The 23584-nt window shown below is 43.1% G+C and overlaps 1 protein-coding gene across 1 annotated transcript in view; it reads left to right on the forward strand.

Annotated features, from left to right (window-relative positions):
• XPR1 (xenotropic and polytropic retrovirus receptor 1) overlaps positions 1 to 23584 on the forward strand; it is a 144515-nt gene that overhangs the window by 14559 nt on the left and 106372 nt on the right. The window contains exon 2 of the mRNA XM_073643284.1: positions 14302 to 14353. Coding sequence (XP_073499385.1) covers positions 14302 to 14353 — 52 coding nt within the window. The remainder of the gene's footprint in view (positions 1 to 14301; positions 14354 to 23584) is intronic.

Here is a 23584-nt window from a genome sequence, read left to right on the forward strand (position 1 = left end):
TCTGCATTCATCACCCACTGATGGTTTTGGTTCCCACTCCTGAGAAAAAAATACTGACCGAATACTGATTGTGGGGCAGCGGCCTTACTCTCAGCATACCCTGAAAACTGTATACCGATTGGAGTTGTAGTTTTCCAACAGATGGACCTTCTGATTGCAGACCACAGCTTTTAAATGAAACAGGTGATGATCTTGCTAAAAGAAGTTTGGTATCAATAAATTGTCTATTGAAGATTGTTAGCAGCGGAGGTCTAAGAAATTTGGTTACTTACATGTCTCCTCTGTTGTAAATTCTTTTGGCTGTTTATGGGCTTTGTAACCTGACCCTGGGCATCATTTCTGTGAGTAGCCATTAATGTGGAGTTACTCATTTGCTAAAGTGCATCACTACTAATAGGCAGTATTGGCTAATTGATTTTGGCGGTCTATGTAACAACCAGGGTGTGTGTGATTATGTATGAAATCCTCCTCCTGTTTTATGATTTTAATGCTTGGGAGCATAGAATAAAATGACAGTGGGCATGTGGGGTAATGTACAAGAATCCTGCAAGTGTTGAGAATTAGAGGCGCTCCCATCAGACACGTGGTGGAATGGTTGGTCAGTTAGCTGGCGCGGTGTCTGGTCAGTTGGCTGGCGCGGTGTCTGGTCAGTTGGCTGGCGCGGTGTCTGGTCAGTTGGCTGGCGCGGTGTCTGGTCAGTTGGCGGGCGCGGTGTCTGACTGGCTCTCTATGAGAAGGAAGGGCCATCTGCAAGATATGATTAACTAGACAAAAACCAATTGGATGTGCCAACTGTATACATGTGGCAACTTCTTCCTCCTGTCTAACTTAATGGGGTCTGTTGGGTTATATTCATGCAGAGAAGTGGGCTCTTGTATTGTGATGGGTTGTCACTTAATAAGGAGGCAGATGCAGTTAGTCTAAACGTTCATTTTTATTGGGCCTTCAGGGCCAATTAGTTCTACCGGGAGCTAGAACAGCACTTTTTTCATTGTGGTTTTTTTTTTTAGATCTTTTCACACTCCCTCACATCTGTCAGGCTCCTTAGGTACCCCATTCTTTATTGACCAAAGCATCTATGGGTTTGAATGATTGGGAATTCAGGCCGGGGTAGGAAGAGCAATCTTCTGCATTTCATCTAGAAAACTCTGATGATTTTCATCCGATTCTGCATTTGTGTGTCTGTATTTTACGTCTCTGTGGCTTCTGTACTTATACAGCAACGTTTTATAATGAACTGGATCAAATAGTTTCCCGGGTTAATAATGGCAATGTGTCCATAAAAATCCATATGGGATTATTTTTTTTTTTCAACACTCATAAACGTGAATGGTTGAATTTCATGTGATACATGGAAGAGAATATTATGAATAAGTGTATACTGCGATTCTTTTTCACAATGTTATCTGAACAGCCATATTGAATAAAACTGTTCAGTATGCTGTCCAATTTATTTATTTTTTACTTGGAAAGAACACATCCATATAACGTTCTCCTGAACAAGCTCTTAAAGGCGTTGTCTGGGACTGTGTTTTTTTTTAGGCGACCTACCTGCCCACCACCCATCTCTGCCGTGAAAGAGAGGTCACAAATCGCTCTTTGATGGCAATTCTTCACTTCCGCTGACATCATGATGACAAAGCAGTGGCTTCTCTACTTCTCTGCTCTGTTGATGGGGCGTGACTGCCGACGTCATGCTCATTGACAGCTGGCTCCTTGCTGCCCAACTATGGGAAGCCGGCTGTCAATCACCATGATGTCTGCAGTCCTGTCCTGTCAACTGAGCAGCCTGGAAGAGGAAGAGCTGCTCTGTTGACATGAAGCAGCAGAATAGTTGTAATGCACTCGCCCGGGCTGAGCGGCGTGTGCGTGTATATGTAGTGATTCCACTGGACCGTGCCGGAGAGTGAATGCCTGGAGGGGCGTAACTAAGTATTCACCCGATCCGACCAGGGTCGCACGACGGCAGTGCATCAAGGAGGAACCGAGCAGAGGGACCAGGTGCTACTCCAGGACAGACCGCGGACACGGCTGTTGACCCACACCGGGGAACACAGGAACAGACAGGCTAGGCTGGCACACAGACTGGTGGGTATAGGCAGGCACGACTGGTATGCAGGCAGGCGGGTATGCAGGCAGGGGGGTACAGGCAAGCACGGCTAGAGTGCAGATAGGGAGGCATTAGCAGGTTGGAACACAGGCGGGATAGGACCCAGTACACACTGGGACTCAGGAACAGAACCACAGATGTGGCGGGCAAACACAGCAGAGTGAGGCCGCCCAGAGTGGTGAGCGAGAGCAGGGCAAGACGAGACCGCCCAGAGTGGTGAGCGAGAGTAGAGCAGAACGAGGCCGCCTGGAGCAGTGAGCGAGAGTAGAGCAGGACGAGGCCACCTGGAGCGGTGAGCGAGAGTAGAGCAGGACGAGGCCGCCTGGAGCGGTGAGCGAGAGTAGAGCAGGACGAGGCGGCCTGGAGCGGTGAGCGAGGGTAGAGCAGGACGAGGCGGCCTGGAGCGGCGAGCGAGGGTAGAGCAGGACGAGGCGGCCTGAAGCGGCGAGCGAGGGTAGAGCAGGACGAGGCGGCCTGGAGCGGTGAGCGAGGGTAGAGCAGGGCGAGGCGGCCTGGAGCGGCGAGCGAGGGTAGAGCAGGGTGAGGCGGCCTGGAGCGGCGAGCGAGGGTAGAGCAGGGCGAGGCGGCCTGGAGCGGCGAGCGAGGGTAGAGCAGGGCGAGGCGGCCTGGAGCGGCGAGCGAGGGTAGAGCAGGGCGAGGCGGCCTGGAGCGGCGAGCGAGGGTAGAGCAGGGCGAGGCGGCCTGGAGCGGCGAGCGAGGGTAGAGCAGGGCGAGGCGGCCTGGAGCGGCGAGCGAGGGTAGAGCAGGGCGAGGCGGCCTGGAGCGGCGAGCGAGGGTAGAGCAGGGCGAGGCGGCCTGGAGCGGCGAGCGAGGGTAGAGCAGGGCGAGGCGGCCTGGAGCGGCGAGCGAGGGTAGAGCAGGGCGAGGCGGCCTGGAGCGGCGAGCGAGGGTAGAGCAGGGCGAGGCGGCCTGGAGCGGCGAGCGAGGGTAGAGCAGGGCGAGGCGGCCTGGAGCGGCGAGCGAGGGTAGAGCAGGGCGAGGCGGCCTGGAGCGGCGAGCAAAGGGTCAGAGCAGGGCGAGGCGACCTGGAGCGGCGAGCAAAGGGTCAGAGCAGGGCGAGGCGGCCTGGAGCGGCGAGCAAAGGGTCAGAGCAGGGCGAGAACCGCAGGAGTGGAGAGCGAGGCAGGGCAGAGGGGACTGGGCTTTGTTCACACGGAAGAGACAGGAAGGGAAAGGCAGAACCAGATACCCACAGGGTACTTGCAGTGAAGTAGCGAGTGGACCACAAACTCACAAACGGAAGTACAGAGACAACGAACAGGAGTTAGGTACGAGTTCAGACTCTGCAGAAAAAGGAAAGGTACGGACATGAGAAAAACAGGAAACAGGCTAGAAGAGTATTCAGACAAGAACAGACACAGTAGCAAGATACAGGAGCGGGTCTAGGTATGCAGCCCCTAGAAGGCGGAAGGAACAGGCTAGGAGCGTGTTCAGACAGGACAGACGAGATACAGGAGCGGGTCTAGGTATGCAGCCCCTAGAAGGTGGAAGGAACAGGCTAGGAGCGAGTTCAGACAGGCCTGGAAATACAGCCTCCTGGAAAGGCAGGCAAGCAAACGCAGAAAGGGACCTGGCACATTCAGAGTGAAAGAGCACACTGAATGAAACACAATGCTCAGGCAGGGTTTCTTGGGAAGAGCTGGGTTAAATACCAGGTGACAGACAGTAATAGGCTGAGGACGCACAAGGGGTGTGCCTGCAGCAGGTACAAAAAGCAGGAAGTGATCGGGCGCCGCCCTTAAGCAGCAGAAACGGAGGCAAACAGACAGCATGGAGGGAAGCCAGAGAGACATTCTGGACTGGAGATCAAGTGCACGCTCTTGCACAGTGGGAGATGGACCACTATGCAAGGACGCCGCCAGGTATGTTACAATAGTCAGTAGGAGCGGTCCGTGTTCGCTCTGAGCCGGCACCGGGTAGAATAGGCCGGTAGTTAGGAACTACCTGCCTGTTAGTTCTTAGGCCCATAGTATAGAGATGAAATATGGTAGTCCTCTGTACCTTTAGTGTACTGCAGTGCCTTTGGGCACAGCTTTCTAAGACATACCGTGCATTTATGTCACTGTGCCAAAGGGTTAATAATGGCCTCCAGGAAATTTTGTGATCTTATACACTAGATTACAATTGACATTACTTCCTCTATATTCTTGAAAGTCGCACGAAGGTCACATTTATTGTTCTACAGTACGTGAAATACTTTTCTGTAGTTAATTTCAAGAAGTATTGCCCAAATATAGCTCTTATTGAAAATGAGCTCCTATTTAAATGGCGGCCATAGACTCCCAAATATGACCACATGATTACTGAGAAGCGAGCATTGGTGGGAATATATTTTTCACAATATTTTTTTTTCTTTGGTCATGGAAAAGGAGTTACAAAGTATTTTACATCAGCTAATTTTTCCATCTCCTCCATTGCCGGCAGCCTCGGTAATCGGACTGCGCTTGAATGACATCCGAGTGCAGTCCAATGTTTCACATGCACCCATAGACTTGTATGGGTGCGCACGATCCAATTCTCTGATACATTTGCAGCACACTTTTTCTGAGGTGTGTGTCTTCCTAATAAATTAGGTCCCTTTTAATGCCAGCTAATTTAAAATTAAAGTTGTATTCAAAAGTTGCAGCCTCGGTGCGATTTTTTTGTTGCTGCAATTGCAACAAAAAACAAGTTCCGCAACGTGAACGCAGCTTTAGCCTGGTGTACAAGTCTTAATAAATTCCACATGTAGTGTTACTTATGCCACAGACTTAAATGTGAAGGGGAATCTGTCACAAGAGTAATGCCAGCATGAAACATGGTCGTACATCTGGTTACTAATATGTATGTTTTGCTCTGAAACATTGCTGCATTTTATTGAAAACTGTTTTAAAAAGGGCCATGAATTGGGAGACTAATCATCTGCCTCCTCACTGGCTTCTCTGGTTCAGCTGGTGCAACAGGTCTCTCCCTATACACAAATAGGGGTGAGAGAAAGCGGTCAATGAGAGCCAATTTTCTAGCTCAAAAGCTTGGGTCTGGGTTCTGTTTCAAGTTTGGGTACAGTTCTGGTACCCGAACCACACTTTGGAATAAAGTTCAGGTTGGCCACCAGAACCTGAACGTCCATGATTCCGCTCATACCTACTCAGCAGCTATCCAATCTTGGCCGTCTCCACCATACATACAAGTGCTCACTTGGCCGAGCGCTCCTGTCTTCTCAATGAGAGAGCTGCTGCCAGGCACGACTGGTGATGGCTTATCTCGGGGGCAAGAAAAAGATCGTCAGTCCGAAATCGGACATGCCAGTTTCTTCGCCTCCTTTAGTCAGTTGTACATGGCTCCCATACGGGAACCCGTCATCAACAGCGGTTCAGCTGAAATTAGTCAGATTTAAAGCCCCCCAATTTTCATTGGACTAATTTAGACTGTCCGCTGAAACTGTCATTATTGATGGTTCAGCTAGAGTTAACATTCATTAGACTAAGAGGCTTCAATCTTGATGCTTATTTGGTTGACCAATATTTAGCTTCGAGTTTGGTGACTTTATCCTGCAAACGTATAATCCAAGATCTTGCGCATATATGTAGCCGATATGTAGGTATACCCCCTAATGGGGGGAAGGGCATTTCTCTCTTCTGCTTTCTTCTTTCTTCTTCTGTGGAACTGTGTGTTCAATTACCAGTTTAGATCTGTGACCTTGGCAGGTCACTTCTACAGATTAACAATCTAAACTCAGCTTTTAAGGTTAAAGGCTGTTGCTGCCTCAGCGTGTGCGCACGGCGTAGAAGAAATCCTTGGTTTCCCAGTCATCTGAAGCTGTCTATAAAATCAAATGCTTTTTTTCCCCTCCTTCCAAATTTTAGGATCACCTACGAATCAAAGTTTAATATAATCTTCTTTTATTGTCAAGGAGAGGAGATAAATACCGTAGATGGTTTCTGCTTCTCTAGACAGTTATTTTGGTAGGATTTTCTGTAATTACAAATTTTAATTTAGATTCTTGTAACATTTATATTTTTCTTTAATTTACTGCAACTTGCCTTTTTACCCTTTATACTTTTATCTATAATTTCCTAACTCATAAGTCTGAAGAATTTTATTACTGTCCTCCAGATTAAAAAATAAATAAAATATATACGGTTATAAACATTTATTTTTTTATTTTTAAGTGACAAATGTGTATAAGATATGTGTACACACACCTATTTTTTTTTTTTTTTTTTTACAAAAGTGATATATAGATAGAGATATATATATATATATATATATATATATATATATATATATATATATATATATATATATATATATATATATATATATATACACAGGGTGGTCCAAAAGTAGGTGGACAGAAAGTGTAATAAGGTTATGAAGGGGGAGATTTATCAAACAAAATCCAGTAATTTTAGATAACATTATGTAGAGTGATGAAGCTTCTTTCAAATTCTCCGGCCATATTAACAGACATAATTGTATTTACTGGTATAATGAGAACATGCATTTAACATAAGAGCAACAACTAAATGAGCCTGGTGTCAATGTCTGGGGTGGTATTTCAAGTTTTGGTGTTTTAGGACCAATATTTTTTGATGGCACAGACACAGGAGTTAAGTATCTCGAAATTCTAATGAATCAAGTTGTTCCCCAGTTACAGCAACAGCCTAATTTAAATGACCTTTATTTCCAACAAGATGGGGCCCCTCCACATTATTCAAGAGTAGTCCGCGAGTATCTTGATGAAACATTTCCTAATAAATGGATTGGCCGAAGAGGCCCACTTGATTGGCCGGCACATTCACCAGACTTGACCCCAATGGATTTTTTCTTTTGGGGAGTACTCAAGGACAAAGTTTATAGTTGAAAACCAAAAAGTGTCAGTGATTTGAAAAATTACATAAGAGATGCATTTCAAGAAATTAATACCCAAAGAGACTTGTGCAAAAAAGTTTGTTGAAGCGTAAGAGGCAGACTTCAAAGCTGTGCAAATTGTAATGGAAAACAGTTTGAGCACCTGCGCTGATAAAATTTAAGGGCTTTTGTATTATTGTTCAGAATAAAATTTAATTGTCAATGTTATGCTTGTGTTAGTAAATATAATTTTATATATAAAACAAAATAAATGTTATTATTTTCTAGCCACCAACTTTTGGACCACCCTGCGTATGTGTGTGTGTGTGTGTATATATATATATATATATATATATATATATATATATATATATATATATATATATATATATATATATATATATATATATATATATATATATATATATATATATATATATATATATATATGTATATATGTGTGTATATATATGTATGTGTGTATGTGTATGTATGTATATATATGTATATATATATATATATATATATATATATATATATATATATATATATATATATATATATATATATATATATATATATATATATATATATATATATATATATATATATACACATACACATACACATGGTGGGCCTTTTGTATGGATACACCTAAATTAAATGGGAGTGCTTGGTGATATCAACTTCCCGTTTGTGGCACATTAGTATAAGGGAGGGAGAAAACTTTTCCAGATGGGTGGTGACCATGGTGGCCATTTTGGATCCAACTTTATTTTTTTCAATGAGAAGAGGGTCATGTGACACCTCAAACTTATTGAGAATTTCATAAGAAAATCAATGGTCTGCTTGGTTTTAACTTAACGTTATTCTTTCATGAGTTATTTACAAGTTTATGACCATATATATATGTATGTATGTGTATATATGTACAGTACAGACCAAAAATTTGGACACACCTTCTCATTTAAAGATTTTTCTGTATTTTCATGACTATGAAAATTGTACATTCACACTGAAGGCATCAAAACTATGAATTAACACATGTGGAATTATATACTTAACAAAAAAGTGTGAAACAACTGAAAATATGTCTTATATTCTAGGTTCTTCAAAGTAGCCACCTTTTGCTTTGATGACTGCTTTGCACACTCTTTGCATTCTCTTGATGAGCTTCAAGAGGTAGTCACCGGAAATGGACTTCCAACACTCTTGAAGGAGTTCCCAGAGATGCTTAGCACTTGTTGGCCCTTTTGCCTTCACTCTACGGTCCAGCTCACCCCAAACCATCTCGATTGGGTTCAGGTCTGGTGACTGTGGAGGCCAGGTCATCTGGCGTAGCACCCCATCACTCTCGTTCTTGGTCAAATAGCCCTTACACAGCCTGAAGGTGTGTTTGGGGTCATTGTCCTGTTGAAAAATAAATGATGGTCCAACTAAACGCAAACCGGATGGAATAGCATGCTGCTGCAAGATGCTGTGGTAGCTATGCTGGTTCAGTATGCCTTTAATTTTGAATAAATCCCCAACAGTGTCACCAGCAAAGCCCCCCCACACCATCACACCTCCTCCTCCATGCTTCATGGTGGGAACCAGGCATGTAGAGTCCATCCGTTCACCTTTTCTGCGTTTTACAAAGACACGGTGGTTGGAACCAAAGATCTCAAATTTGGACTCATCAGACCAAAGCACAGATTTCCACTGGTCTAATGTCCATTCCTTGTGTTCTTTAGCCCAAACAAGTCTCTTCTGCTTGTTGCCTGTCCTTAGCAGTGGTTTCCTAGCAGCTATTTTACCAAGAAGGCCTGCTGCACAAAGTCTCCTCTTAACAGTTGTTGTAGAGATGTGTCTGCTGCTAGAACTCTGTGTGGCATTGACCTGGTCTCTGATCTGAGCTGCTGTTAACCTGCGATTTCTGAGGCTGGTGACTCGGATAAACTTATCCTCAGAAGCAGAGGTGACTCTTGGTCTTCCTTTCCTGGGGCGGTCCTCATGTGAGCCAGTTTCTTTGTAGCGCTTGATGGTTTTTGCAACTGCACTTGGGGACACTTTCATAGTTTGCCCAATTTTTCGGACTGACTGACTTTCATTTCTTAAAGTAATGATGGCCACTCGTTTTTCTTTACTTAGCTGCTTTTTTCTTGCCATAATACAAATTCTAATAGTCTATTCTGAAGGACTATCAGCTGTGTATCCACCTGACTTCTGCACAACACAACTGATGGTCCCAACCCCATTTATAAGGCAAGAAATCCCACTTATTAAACCTGACAGGGCACACCTGTGAAGTGAAAACCATTTCCAGCGACTACCACTTGAAGCTCATCAAGAGAATGCCAAGAGTGTGCAAAGCAGTCATCAAAGCAAAAGGTGGCTACTTTGAAGAACCTAGAATATAAGACATATTTTCAGTTGTTTCACACTGTTTTGTTAAGTATATAATTCCACATGTGTTAATTCATAGTTTTGATGCCTTCAGTGTGAATGTACAATTTTCATAGTCATGAAAATAACGAAAAATCTTTAAATGAGAAGGTGTGTCCAAACTTTTGGTCTGTACTGTATATAACTTTTTTTTTTAAATACTTTAGAGGGCATACACCAAATTCTTGCAGTTGACCGTGCTGAAATAAAGTACCCGCAGCAAATTGTAGCATATTTTCTTAAGATCTGTTCTCTCCAGCTGTGCAATAGTCTGCATTGTACAGTACTAGAATTTACATTTTTTGTGCTTCTAGTGATATATTGCTTTTACTGTAGTTTCCTGTCCCGGAACAAGGATCTCTGTCTGTCACTGATCCGCTTCACTTTCTAGTCCTTTAATGACTTCTTGTTTTTGTTCTGCTCCCTGTCAGCTAGGAGCCGGGCTGCGCTGGGTTACAAGCAGAAAGGAAATGACAGGTTAATTTGTAAGGTTGCTGTTGGAGCTCGATTGTTTTACAAGCCTTGTATGAGGATAAATCGGAGGGACGGTGCTGGAATAGTCACTGCTCCTCGCAGACTCAGGCGGTACCACCATCCGTAGCAAATTCAGGTTTACGCATTCTGTGTGTTGTACATTGTTGAGCATCACATGCAGCGTGCACTGATTTATTGATCGATCTGTTGTCTTTGTTTTGTGATGAACAGTGATGGTGACGTAATGATTTAGGAGCAGTCTAAGTTCTCTATGCTGTTGTGATAATTTGTTGAGAATTGCCCTTGTGGACCAAGACAAGTATTGCATCGAAAGTGTTTTACAAGGCAAACCGCACGAACCATAGCAAAATATCAGAGCGTCTGTCTAATATTGGGACATCTATGGTCACTTTAAAGCAAATCTGTCATTAGGATCGACCCTCTTAAGGCATCTACAGGACAGACCAAAAGTTTGGACACACCTTCTCATTTAAAGATTTTTCTGTGTTTTCATGACTATGAAAATTGTACATTCACACTGAAGGCATCAAAACTATGAATTAACACATGTGGAATTATATACTTAACAAAAAAAAGTGTGAAACAACTGAAAATATGTCTTATATTCTAGGTTCTTCAAAGTAGCCACCTTTTGCTTTGATGACTGCTTTGCACACTCTTGGCATTCTCTTGATGAGCTTCAAGAGGTAGTCACTGGAAAAGGTTTTCACTTCACAGGTGTGCCCTGTCAGGTTTAATGAGTGGGATTTCTTGCCTTATAAATGGGGTTGGGACCATCAGTTGTGTTGTGCAGAAGTCAGGAGGATACACAGCTGATAGTCCTACTGAATAGACTGTTAGCTGCTTTTTTCTTGCCATAATACAGATTCTAAGTAAAGAAAAACGAGTGGCCATCATTAGTTTAAGAAATGAAGGTCAGTCAGTCCAAAAAATTGGGCAAACTTTGAAAGTGTCCCCAAGTGCCGTTGCAAAAACCATCAAGCGCTACAAAGAAACTGGCTCACATGAGGACCGCCCCAGGAAAGGAAGACCAAGAGTCACCTCTGCTTCTGAGGATAAGTTTATTCGAGTCACCAGCCTCAGAAATCGCAGGTTAACAGCAGCTCAGATTAGAGACCAGGTCAATGCCACACAGAGTTCTAGCAGCAGACACATCTCTTCAACAACTGTTAAGAGGAGACTTTGTGCAGCAGGCCTTCATGGTATAATATCTGCTAGGAAACCACTGCTAAGGACAGGCAACTAGCAGAAGAGACTTGTTTGGGCTAAAGAACACAAGGAATGGACATTAGACCAGTGGAAATCTGTGCTTTGGTCTGATGAGTCCAAATTTGAGATCTTTGCTTCCAACCACCTTGTGTCTGTGCATCGCAGAAAAGGTGAACGGATGGACTCTACATGCCTGGTTCCCACCGTGAAGCATGGAGGAGGAGGTGTGATGGTGTGGGGGTGCTTTGCTGGTGACACTGTTGGGGATTTATTCAAAATTGAAGGCATACTGAACCAGCATGTCTACCACAGCATCTTGCTGCAGCATGCTATTCCATCCGGTTTGCGTTTAGTTGGACCATCATTTATTTTTCAACAGGACAATGACCCCAAACACACCTCCAGGCTGTGTAAGGGCTATTTGACCAAGAAGGAGAGTGATGGGGTGCTACGCCAGATGACCTGGCCCCCACAGTCACCAGACCTGAACCCAATCGAGATGGTTTGGGGTGAGCTGGACCGCAGAGTGAAGGCAAAAGGGCCAACAAGTGCTAAGCATCTCTGGGAACTCCTTCAAGATTGTTGGAAGACCGTTTCCGGTGACTACCTCTTGAAGCTCATCAAGAGAATGCCAAGAGTGTGCAAAGCAGTCATCAAAGCAAAAGGTGGCTACTTTGAAGAACCTAGAATATAAGACATATTTTCAGTTGTTTCACACTTTTTTGTTAAGTATATAATTCCACATGTGTTAATTCATAGTTTTGATGCCTTCAGTGTGAATGTACAATTTTCATAGTCATGAAAATACATAAAAATCTTTAAATGAGAAGGTGTGTCCAAACTTTTGGTCTTTACTGTATATGGGCATGTAGGTCATAGGAAGCTGAATGAGTGGATAAAATGGAGGATGGGTATTTTTCTGCGTTGCCGTAAACCGTGCCGTGTCTTCGGCAGCGCAGAAAAAGATCCATCCTCCATTTTATCCTCTTCTTGAATGCTTGGAACGGCAGCAGCCGGTTTTCAGAGCTTTTTATGGTGGTGTGGTCCCACAGACATGCCAGGTGAGCACATTGCTGCACCTACTGTTCTCCCATCCTCTATATAGATAAGACCCTATTTTGCGCTATTGTTTTCCAGCTTTCCCATTGGATTAAAATGATACCTTGATAGATTTCTTATTAATGAGAAATCCACATTTTTCTTAATATGTAAATAAGCTGTTAAGATCTATGGGCCAGGCATTGAGCTCCCCGAGAATCTGCCTCTAGGACTTATTTTAAATAAAAGGGCTGTTACCAGAGTGAGACATGTAATCACTGACAGTCTGCTCTCCTGATCTACATGTCTTACACTGGTTCAGCACCCCTGCTTTAAATAAAGAAAGCCACCATTAAAGGGTTTGTCTCATATTCTGCCTAGGAGTCCACCGGCCCCCAGCCTCCTGGCTTCCTGTTTGTCTGTGGGGGGAGGGGGGGGGGGGGGCGCCTTTGTGATTGATTGACAGTTTTGACCAGTGGCGAGACTGAGCTGCTGGGCTGAACCATGTTCCCTCTCTAATGCTCCTATAGAGTTTGTTCACACACTGCACTTTTGTTGCAGAAAAAAATCCAGTTTTTTACAGTTCCAATAAAGTGAATGAGATTTCTAAAATCTCAGCACATGCTGCTTATTTTTTTCATTGCAGATTTGAACCTTCAAAGCTTCATTTCACATCTGTAGCATATCAATACTCTCAACCTTTTTGCAGCAGTTTTTACATATTCAAGCGAATAGGAATAAAACGCAAGTAAAAACGCATAAAAAAAAGGTGTGCAGATTTTTTTCCTACCAGCACTCTGGTTTTTGCTGCAGAAAAATCTGCTCTAACATGTGCACATACACCAGCTTTGCCTCTGCGGCTTCAAAAGAAAATAAAGCCATTGCATCTGTCTGGATCTGGCCAGCTTTAGAGCAGCACTTTCAAACTCTGCCATTGAGCTTGTAAGCACTGTGATCCTTGTCTAGGAGACCGGCCACCGTTGATGGACTGCAGAGGTGGCCAGCAACCTAGATAACAAACAGTAAACTATAGAGTTAAAAAAAAAAACCTTTCTGTTCTTGAAAATAGAGGATTTTTAATAAAAACAATTAATTTGCAAAGTTGCTTATTTTTGCAATTCTACCCATTTATGATGCAGCTACCTCATTTATAACTATACCTTTGGCTTTGCCTTTCCAGAGTCTGATAGGTTCTGTCTACCATCATATATAAGCAGCTCTATGTGGCAGTGCCATTTGCCTTTGTGCACTTCGCTGCTCTGGACTCTTGAGCTTATCTTACCATTTGTATTTGCTTCCAGTTCTCCAGACATTAGCATGCATTGAACATATCAATTACTCGGGTTTGGGAATCACATTTGGCACGTTTAAGTGCCCGATAACCTTGATTCTCACATTGCATTCAATGGACTGCCAAAACAGACAAAATAATTAACCCATGACATTCATTATCTATTTGTGTTCTTTGTGAGCTGTTGTGCCATTTTTCTAACTTCCATACTCTCATTTGTCACCGTTTCCTTAGCATTAGAGTGGTTATTTCCAGGAGGGACTGTTGGGTGTCGTTCACCATACTAGTTAATGGGATATATCTGCATCATGCCACACTCTCAAAGATGTTGCGTAAGATCAGATAAGATGAAAAGTTCACCTGCGGTTTGAAGTAATAAAAAATAACAAACGAAGTGATGCTCGCCTGTTGGTACCATCTGGATCCAGCTCAGGCCGCTCAGTAGTTTACATAGGAAGGAGAAGGCGTCACTGCTCCACCAACAACTGGACCGCTGCAGCCTGTGATTGACAGCTGTAGTCAGCTGACTTTAACACATAATCAGAAAAACAGCTGCTCGAGTAGCCCGACTGCTGCAGCCAATCACAGGCCGCAGCGGTTTTGCTGTTAGTGAAACGGTGACGCCTTCTCTTCTCGTGCGAGTACACACCATGCAGCAGCCTTGCGCTGGATACAAGCAGTGATGACAAAACAGCAAAGTATTTTATTTTACATCTTTGTGAGATTTTAAATATAATGTAGTCCCTCAGTATTCATATATGCTTCATGTGGGCATCCATACCCTTCTAGTTCAGTCATTGTCAGTGAATTATTTGTATAGCATTGACCTCTTTGTCTATCTTGTACCGTTTCATTGACTGTGGATTTTTTTTTTCTAAAGGCTTTCAAGGAGATGTTATATGCAGCCCAAGACCAGGCCCCATCTATAGAAGGTAAGACTCCTCTATCAGAAAGAGAGAAAGCTTAGTTTATTACCTTTGACCTGTGTCTATAAAACCATAAATTATGTGTCCTTATGCTGGAGTGTTCTCCATAAATTAAAAGGCCGTGATTGAAAGGCGTTGTATCACATCTGCCATCTCTGCACTATATAGGAGGTCCCTCTACAGAGATGATGATTTGTTCAGGGTGCGGTTGATCTGTCTATATATCTGTATGATCCACCGTATGAGACCGCCGCACCGTGTGAGACCGCTGCTTCTCCACAATTGTGTGCACAAGTGCAGAGCATTTCAAGAAGGTGTCCGCTCCTCTAAACATACCGTGGCATCTTCAGCTGTCGCTTGTGGGAGCTGCGTAGAAAGGTCATTTCCTGTTATAATGTTGGCTCGATCTCTATTTAAAGTCAAAATATTTTGTGCGTTCATGACTGATAGACTTCAACTGTGCTGTAATTCCTTCACTTCTGTCATCTGCTGAGCGGATGGGCTGAGTCTTAAAGGGACACTAAACCTAAAAATGTTCTGTTTGTTAAAGGGTTAATCTTGTCTTCATAGATGGAATATTGTCACAGTGCTTGTAAAAACAAGTACCTTTGCAATTCACTGCTTATTAAAATTTGCAACCGTCCTTGACATATTAACATTTTTTTTTGTCTACAGCTGGTTGCCTGTGAGACCGCCCATTGCTGCTGTTAAGCTTGTAAGCCCTGCTCTGAAGCTGTCTGGGATAATGGGGTATCATCGCTCTCCATTGATCACGGCCAGCTTCAAAATGATGCTTACAAGCTGAATAGGAAAGCGCTTGTAAGCACTACGCATGCTCTGTTGTCTAATAACAATGGTCAATCTCCAAGGTAAACAGAATTGTTGCTATCGCTAGAGCAGCTGAACATTTTAATAAGCGATGAATTGCAAAATTTCTTCTATTGAAAGCACTACCAGACATTACCCATGTATGAAGACGGACACACCCCTTTAAGGTGACAACATATCTAAAGGCCCCTGTACACACTAAAGTTTTCAGAATCGGCTGACAGTCCCATATGTGTGGGGACCACCTGACAGATAACAAAAGTATTGGGAGTTGGATCTCCTACAGCTGATCCTTTTGTTCTGAGATGGGAGGCTGGCAGTAGAGGGCACGGGATCTCTGCCGAGTGTTCAGGAGAGAGCTGTCCACAGAGCGTTTGTTTGGCCGACAGATATTTATTGTGTTAGGGGACCCTTAAATTAATGTTGATGACAAGACATTTTTTACCATATATTGAATGTTCATTGATTTCAACAGCAAATGATCATTTCAGTTGACCTATAACAGGCCATAATCGTCTGAAAAAACTAAGTAGTAGCCTTTTTACAAAATTTTCATTTGATAGTAGCTAGTCCATGAACGATTTTTCTTTTTAATATTCCTATAACATTCTCAGAAAGATATTAAAGGGTGATTCCGGCAGCATTAATCAGCGCTGGTCGCTTTTATGTTTTGTTTGTTTAGTGTTCTTTCAAGTTCCTTTTACACAGAAGAACATGTTACATCATCAAAACTCTGCAATCTGGAATCCTAAAAACGATTTCCTGAGGATTTGATGGACACTTTATTAAATTGATCCTCTTTACGATTGCACTTTTTAATTGTGCTGCTGATTAAAAAAATTTTAGGGAGAAAAAGTTGAGATCCTGTAAACTGAACTGTAGTTTTATCACTTATTTGTGAACTCCTTGTGCTTGTTGGAGCAAGTTACGTTTTTTGTTTTTTTTTTAATTAAAAATGGGTGAACCATACTGTTTGTCAAAGCAGACATTAATAATAATAATATTTTTGATTTTTTTTTAGCGCTAACATATTCCGCAGCACTTTACAAATTTTAGGGGGGACTTATACAAACAATACAGAATAAACATATCTCATATCGAAAGGAGTGAGGGCCTTGCTCGCAAGCTTACAGTCTATGAGGAAATGGGGGAGACACAAAAGGTAGACTGTACATATATTGTATAATGCAGCCTTGATATACTATATAGGATAAATAATACATGGACTGGTCGCCTGCCAGTATGTGTACAGTCCTGACCGAGGCTATTAAGTGCATGGTTGGTATGAACCTGAAATTGAAGAAGATTTTATTATGGGGGAAAACTGGGACGGACAACTGGGATGGACAGATAGTGTGTGGAGGCGATACACCAGTCTAAAGAAATGGGTTTTTAGGGTCCGCTTGAAACTGTGGGTATTGGGAATTAATCGAACTGTCCTGGGTAATGCATTCTAAAGAATTGGCGCAGCACGCGAGAAATCTTTGAGACGGGAGTGGGAAGTTCGGATTATGGAGGATTTAAGTTTTAAGTCATTGGCAGAATGGAGGGCACGTGAAGGGTGGTAGACTGAGACAAGGGAGGAGATGTAGGGGGGTACTGAAGCATGGAGCGCTTTGTGGGTAAGCGTGATAAGTTTAAATTGAACTATATTGGATGGTTAACCAATGCAATGACTGGCACAGGGAAGAGGCATCGGTGTAGCGGTTGGCGAGGAATATGATCCTGGCTGCTGCTTTAAGGATGGATTGGAGACGGGAGAGTTTAGTAAGAAGGAGCACGATAAGTAGAGAGTTGCAGTAGTCCAGACGAGAATGAATAAGAGCGACAGTAAGAGTTTTTGCCGAGTCAAAAGTGAGAAAAGTCTTGATTAAAGTTTTTTCTCTTGTTTTATCCTGCTTAGTATTGCTTTTTTATTATTTATTTTTTAAATCCACCTTACAGTTCCAATGATATGGATATTTTTATTTAATACGTCCAATATGTTTTTTTTTTTTACAAATGGGCAGCGATGACAGAATTTTGGGGCCGTTTCTTTAGGCTGCTGTGCACAATTACCCTGTGCATAATTACCTTGACCACTTTTGACTTAATGACATGGCCTCTTTAAAGAAACCCGTATTGTAGATCTGTGTGGTGCATGAAATCGCCATACTTTGTGAGGATCCTCAAATATTACGTAGATCTTGTCTGTATATCTGGGTAATTCACAAGGCATTACGTGCAACGTGGACAATCAGTATTTTTACCTCCTGAGAGGGTCTTGTTTCAAGCGCTACGTCCAGGAACTTTTGTAATTCTCTATTGTTTGTCTTTATCTTAAACTTCACTCTTATGGCCCCGTCACACTAAGCGATATCGCTAGCGAGATCGCTGCTGTGTCACGGTTTTGGTGACTCGCCAGCGACCTCACCAGCGATGTCGCTATGTGTGACACTTTGCAACGATCAGGCCCCTGCTGTGAGGTCGCTGATCGTTGCAAAGTGTCCTGGACCATTTTTTGGTCGTTGGCCTCCCGCTGGCCAGCACACATCGCTGTGTGTGACCAGCGGGACCAACGATCTGGCTGGTAACCATGGTAAATATCGGGTTACTAGGGGCACGCGCGCACTTAGTAACCCGCTGCTTACCATAGATACCACTCTGCTACGGTGAGCGGAGGCTCCCGCGCACCGTAGCAGAGTGGTATCCATGGTAAACAGCGGGTTACTAGGGGCACACGCGCACTTAGTAACCCGATATTTACCATAGTTACCAGCCTGCTCCTGCTTAAGCAGCAGGCTGGGAACGGGAGCAGGACATCAGTGGAACAATTCTTTCCACGATATCGCTGCTCCCCTGATCGTTGGTGAGCCTGCCTGTTTGACAGCTCACCAGCGATGTATTAGCGATGCAGCAACGATCCCTGACAGGTCGTATCGTTGTCGGGATCGCTGCTGCATCGCTTAGTGTGACGGGGCCTTTATACTGTGGATTATATTAAAGGATTGTTTCCAAACTAGTAAATTATCCTCTATTCATCTTTCTTGGGCAGTCCAATATACCATTATTGAATCGTAAGTAGAGTATGGGCATATTTGCCCCATTCATGATGAAGTTGTGCAGTTATCTGCTCTGGGGTCCTGTCCTTGATTTCCCTTTTATTCCCTAGCCATAGGGAAGAGGGTAACATTTACTATTTTGGGACCACCCTATTAATTTATAAAAGCAGATGAAACATAATTACATTTATTAATATGTATGTTTCCCTAGCAACAAGAAAGGGGTCATTCATTCTTAGAATTTAGATCAGCGTTATAACCCTGTATAAAATGATGTAGATTCCTCTTTCTCTTGCACTTTTGTGGATTTGCACCAGATATTATGGTGTATACATTGTGTGTTTGCGGAGTGTACAGTGGTTCTACCACTACAAGGAGTTTCCTACTTCTTAGTATTACTGTCCTCACGACGATCCAACCTGCCATTTGTAAATGATCTTTAGCCCGTCACTTAGATGTGTGCTGCCTTAACGATCTATCACCGTGCAAGCAGACAGGGCGTTATGAGTATAATGGAGACTTTCTCTCCCCATATTGCTGAGAGTCTGTTCTTCTTTCGCTCGCATCTTGGCTCTCCTCGCTGCTGAGCACCAGTTTGGCTGGCTCCTCTCCTGGAGGTTGTTAGCGCTGGGTCGGCAGACGGTGGATCACAGCTGTGCTGTAATAGTGGCAGGTTCGTAGGCATGTGAGAAATATCTCGCCGTGAGCACTAGCTGTCCCCACTCTTCCCAACGCCGACTTCAGATGCCTGAGGATGGAGCTGGTGTGTGTAGCACTGGGTGGAGCTGGTACTAGATGCCAATTACAAAGCGCTCTTGCTTTTTAGCCTCATTTATTCTTATCCTGTTTTCTTATTCCCAAATCCTCGCCATTAAGAACCTTCGTCAGCCGTCACTATAAGGACGTCATTCTCCGCAGCCACAATTTATGTCATCACGTTGATAAACCTGCGAGCTGGTCTAATTTATAAACAGTCTGTGAGCGTGTTTGTACCATGATGCCCAGTTTGTGCCATCCGGGAATATTTCTCAAACATCCCCTGGTGCAAAGTGAATGCATTACTGGAAGAAAATCAACAGGATCCAGACTTTTGGAGGAAAGAAGCCGTATGGTTTATAATAGGATTTTTTTCCCATGATTTTTACATCTGTTGCACTAGGGAATCTTTGATGTTTACCTCCCTCGGTGATTAAGGAAACGCTGGGCTTAGCTTTACAAGATCTCCTTTCTTCTTTATTTACTGTATGTGCAAATGTTTTTATTTATTCTTATATATTTTCATTTATACTCTTGGATAATAAACACTGCAGTCCCATCTTATACCTGTGTTGTGGATTCTTGTGTAAATTGTATAGGTACCACGATGGGGACTGTGCCCCCCTCATCCCCGCTCTTCAATTCTTCTGCTCATTTGGCAGATGTGCTGCCTTCTCCCCAGACTCCTTAGGATTCAGGGCGTCCAGGATGAAAGTGTGCTTGTAAATTATTCATTGTGATTATCTGCCTCGCTGCCCGGGGTCCACTGGCGATTTCTGTCTCCTGCATTTTTTTTTTTTTACTATTTTTGTCCCTCCTCGGCCCTCCTTTTCGACTCCCAAGGTGTTCTGGACATCGCTGAAAGAACATCAATCTTTACAGATGAGAGACGTTTGACAGGTTGAAGATGTGGACGGCTAATATTTTATTAATATTTCACAATGTCGCCTTTGTGTATACTATAAATGTGGAAAATTCGCTCTCCAAGTATAACAGCTAAACATGACGGCCAAAAATGTACTAAAAGAACACCTCACCCGTCTAAATCCAGGCAGATGGGGCTTTGCTAGCTTGAGCAAATCTGTTGATATATCAAACTGTGAGCCATAATTCTGTTAGGATCGGCTGAGAGATGCTGTTTTTTTTTTCTCCTAAGGAAAGACTAAATTGATCATCATGAACAATAAAGCCTCCAATCTTTAGAGACTTGAAAATACGATATAGCTGAGACTATATTCACTTTATTGGGTTGAGAAAGCCACAATCTCCTTTATCACAGAAAGTGGTAGCCCTCAGGACTCACTCCAGCACTCAGGCATCATTAAAGAAACCGCACACATTAGATTTCATGCGTATTTAACATATTCTTACGTGACCCATCATGCGTTATTAATGCATTGCCATGCTCTGATATTGAATTTATCTGCTTTGTTTCAAGGCTGCATCACATCAAAAAGCCTTGGTAAAAGAAGCCATTTAATATAGCATTTTATGGAAAACTCCATAGCCTGTCTATGTATATTAACTTATGTTAGTGGTAGTATATTCTACAGTGCTGTAGAAAGAATAGAAAACCTCTGTTCCTGTGTCCTTTTGGGGTCACAAAGGAATAACGGCATTGTCTGATGGGCATGGAGGTTGCTTGACCATTGCCTGACTTCTTCACTGACCCTTAAGGTATACAAGGGATAGACCTGTTAGATTTCATCATGTCTGACCCTTTGCTCCCTGGGACTGTAAGGGCTGAGGAGATGCAACAGTTCAGTGTAACTCTTTATATTTGCAATAAATGAAATAATGTGAGTTTTAGGAGTTTGCTCTGCTCAGCATGCAATCATTTGGTTGACCGCTATCTAAAAGCATAAAATCACCCGTACCCATCAGATCTCAGCAGCATTGGCTCACTATCTAATATGCATTGGGGGTGGGGAGGGTCCCTCCCGACTCCCCTCCCCCCACAGATTTTGCTTTTATCTTATGACAAATATGATTTTCAGAGCCCCCAAAAACTAGAAGTTCTAGTTAAAAGGCTGGACAACTCCTTTAAAAGTATAGTTTATCCTTTGGATAAGCATTAATAGAACCATGGGGGTCAATCTTTTGGCACCACTGCCATTCAACTGGTTAAAGGCGCCACGGCGCTGATGCAAGTGCTGCACCTTCTTCACTGTTTACATTGGCTCGCAGACCAGTTTGTACTTGGTAATTGAAAGAGTACGGTGTAGACAAGTATGAACAAGCCTGAGGATATGCCGTCAATGTTAAAAGGCTGGAAAAATGTTATAAATAAATTCAGTGTTGTCTGTCTGTATAGGCTTGGAAAGTAGTAGTCACTGAGATGGCCAATAGCAAATAGTCACCAGATGTCCTAGTTATAATTATCAGCACACTTTTATTATCTGATCTGGTTGTACTTGATAGTATTCTTATAGCCATTTTAACCTTTTAGTGTTCAGATCCACATAGTTAAAGAAGATGTTGCACAATTAAATATTACATGTTAAGCCCCCCAGACACCTTAAATGACTGTTCAGCCAGCAGCTATCTCGCCCGTCTCTCCCATACACGGTCACCCAAGCACTCCTGTGTTCTCCATGGGAGAGCCACTGCCAGACATCTCTGGTGGGCTTATCTCAGGGAGAATACGGTGTCCAGTTCTGGCCACCACATTTTAAAAGACATTGAAAAACTATAGCAAGTTCAGAGAAGAGCTACCAGGATGGTGAGCAGACTGCAAACTATGTCCTACGAGGAACGGGTAAAGGATATGGGAATGTTTAGCTTGCAAAAAACAAGGTTAAGAGGAGACTTAATAGCTGTCTTCAAATATATGAAGGGATGTCACAGTGTAGAGGGATCATCCTTATTCTCATTTGCACATAGAAAGAAGAGAAGCAATGGGATGAAACAAAGGGAGAAGATACAGATTAGATATTAGAAGAAACTTTTGACAGTGAGGGTGATCAATGAGTGGAACAGGCGGCCATGAGAAGTGGTGAGTTCTCCTTCAATGGAAGTCTTCAGAGGCTGGACAGACATCTGTCTGAGATGGTTTAGTGACTCCTGCATTGAGGGGGGGTTGGACACGATGACCCAGCTCTAGCCTTCTATGATTTGCGGTCCAAAATGTGGACATGCTGGATCTTGAACTCCCCGACAATCATCTGCCGGGGGCCTCCATGCATATTGGATGTTGGCTGAATTTGTTGATATTGGCAGACACAGCCGACGTTGGTGTGATGTGTATGGTTGGGCTTTAGATTCTAATAATTAGTTATTGCTGCTATATGGTTTTATGGCAGTGTTTTGATTCCCGGTCAGAACATACATGTAGCGTGACCAGTGCTGGTGGTCATTCATGCCCAGTAGCTCGGCACCATCACCTCTTGTATGTGATACTTGCTATTGTTCAGGTTAATGTTCTGCATGTATGCCAAGCATGCACCACATCGATCAGTCACTGCCTTTTAATATAAGAGCATAATCTCTGTTCTACAATCTAGGATGTGAGTCTGCCTTATTGTGCGTCTGTAGTGTGTGCAGCCATCTAGAGGAACCAGTTATTAGCTGGCTGTGACCGTCCTTACGTGTTTGTATTCCTGGCGCTCCCTCGCTAGCTCGATAATGTTTCGGGTCAGTACTTTCTCTGCATACAGAATTGTGTTCTATATTGAAAACCGTATGAATCACCGCTTAGCTGACCAGATATAAATGTTTCATATCTGTCTTGAGGCTATACATCATCCTGAAGATAAGGAAATTCCAAGCCTTTATTAAAAAGATAACTGATAAGCCCTCCTTTCTAATGGTGGCTGGTAGGCAGGGGCCAATTCTGCTACAGAAGCCTAACAAGCCATCTCGAAGTCTATATATATATATATATATATATATATATATATATATATATATACTCCCCCCTCCCCCCACATTATGGCAATTGGGTTAGTTTGTGTCTTCCTTAGTTTGGTCGCGAGTGGGTTAATATAAATGTAGGTCCTGCAGGATGATGGCATTAGTAAGCCTCTTTTATGGGAAGGTGGGAATCTATGAATAGAAAGCACTTAGATGTTACCATGCATGTATACATTAAAGGTAATCTTCATGCATGATTGCTCTGACATTGTGCATCTACCCAAGTGATGCTTGCATTTTATATCACCTGCCAGAAATGGGCCTCGTACCCTAGGGTAATGGTGTATGTTTCACGGACTCGGTGGTCACTCATCGGGATGGTCAGACTGTTCCCTCATTGCTCTTTGCTTCACCAGTTGGTTAGAAATTACCGTAATATTATTACTGTCATTCTTATTAGAGTGGACGAGCGGCAGGAGGTTATTGCCCATTTCAGTTTAATGGATGGCTCCGACCGTTCTAAGACGTGAGAACAGAAGGGACCGTGAAGTCCTGGTAAAGTGCTGGACCTAAGACTTAAAGGGCATCTTCTTGTACATTATAGATGGAAAAACTCCAATTAGCCGAAGTAGTTTTGCTTTTTAATGGAATAGAATAGTATGATCTCGCTTGGAGTGGGACAAATGATTTTGTCAAAACTGCAAATGTACTGATGTCTGGATAGAGATGAACTTCAATTTAATGTGGGCGTCTGGTTCAG

The sequence above is a fragment of the Phyllobates terribilis genome, unplaced genomic scaffold (assembly GCF_046119375.1).
Source record: "Phyllobates terribilis strain yellow unplaced genomic scaffold, ASM4611937v1 Scaffold_8__6_contigs__length_399053987, whole genome shotgun sequence".
Taxonomy (NCBI): Eukaryota; Metazoa; Chordata; class Amphibia; order Anura; family Dendrobatidae; genus Phyllobates; species Phyllobates terribilis.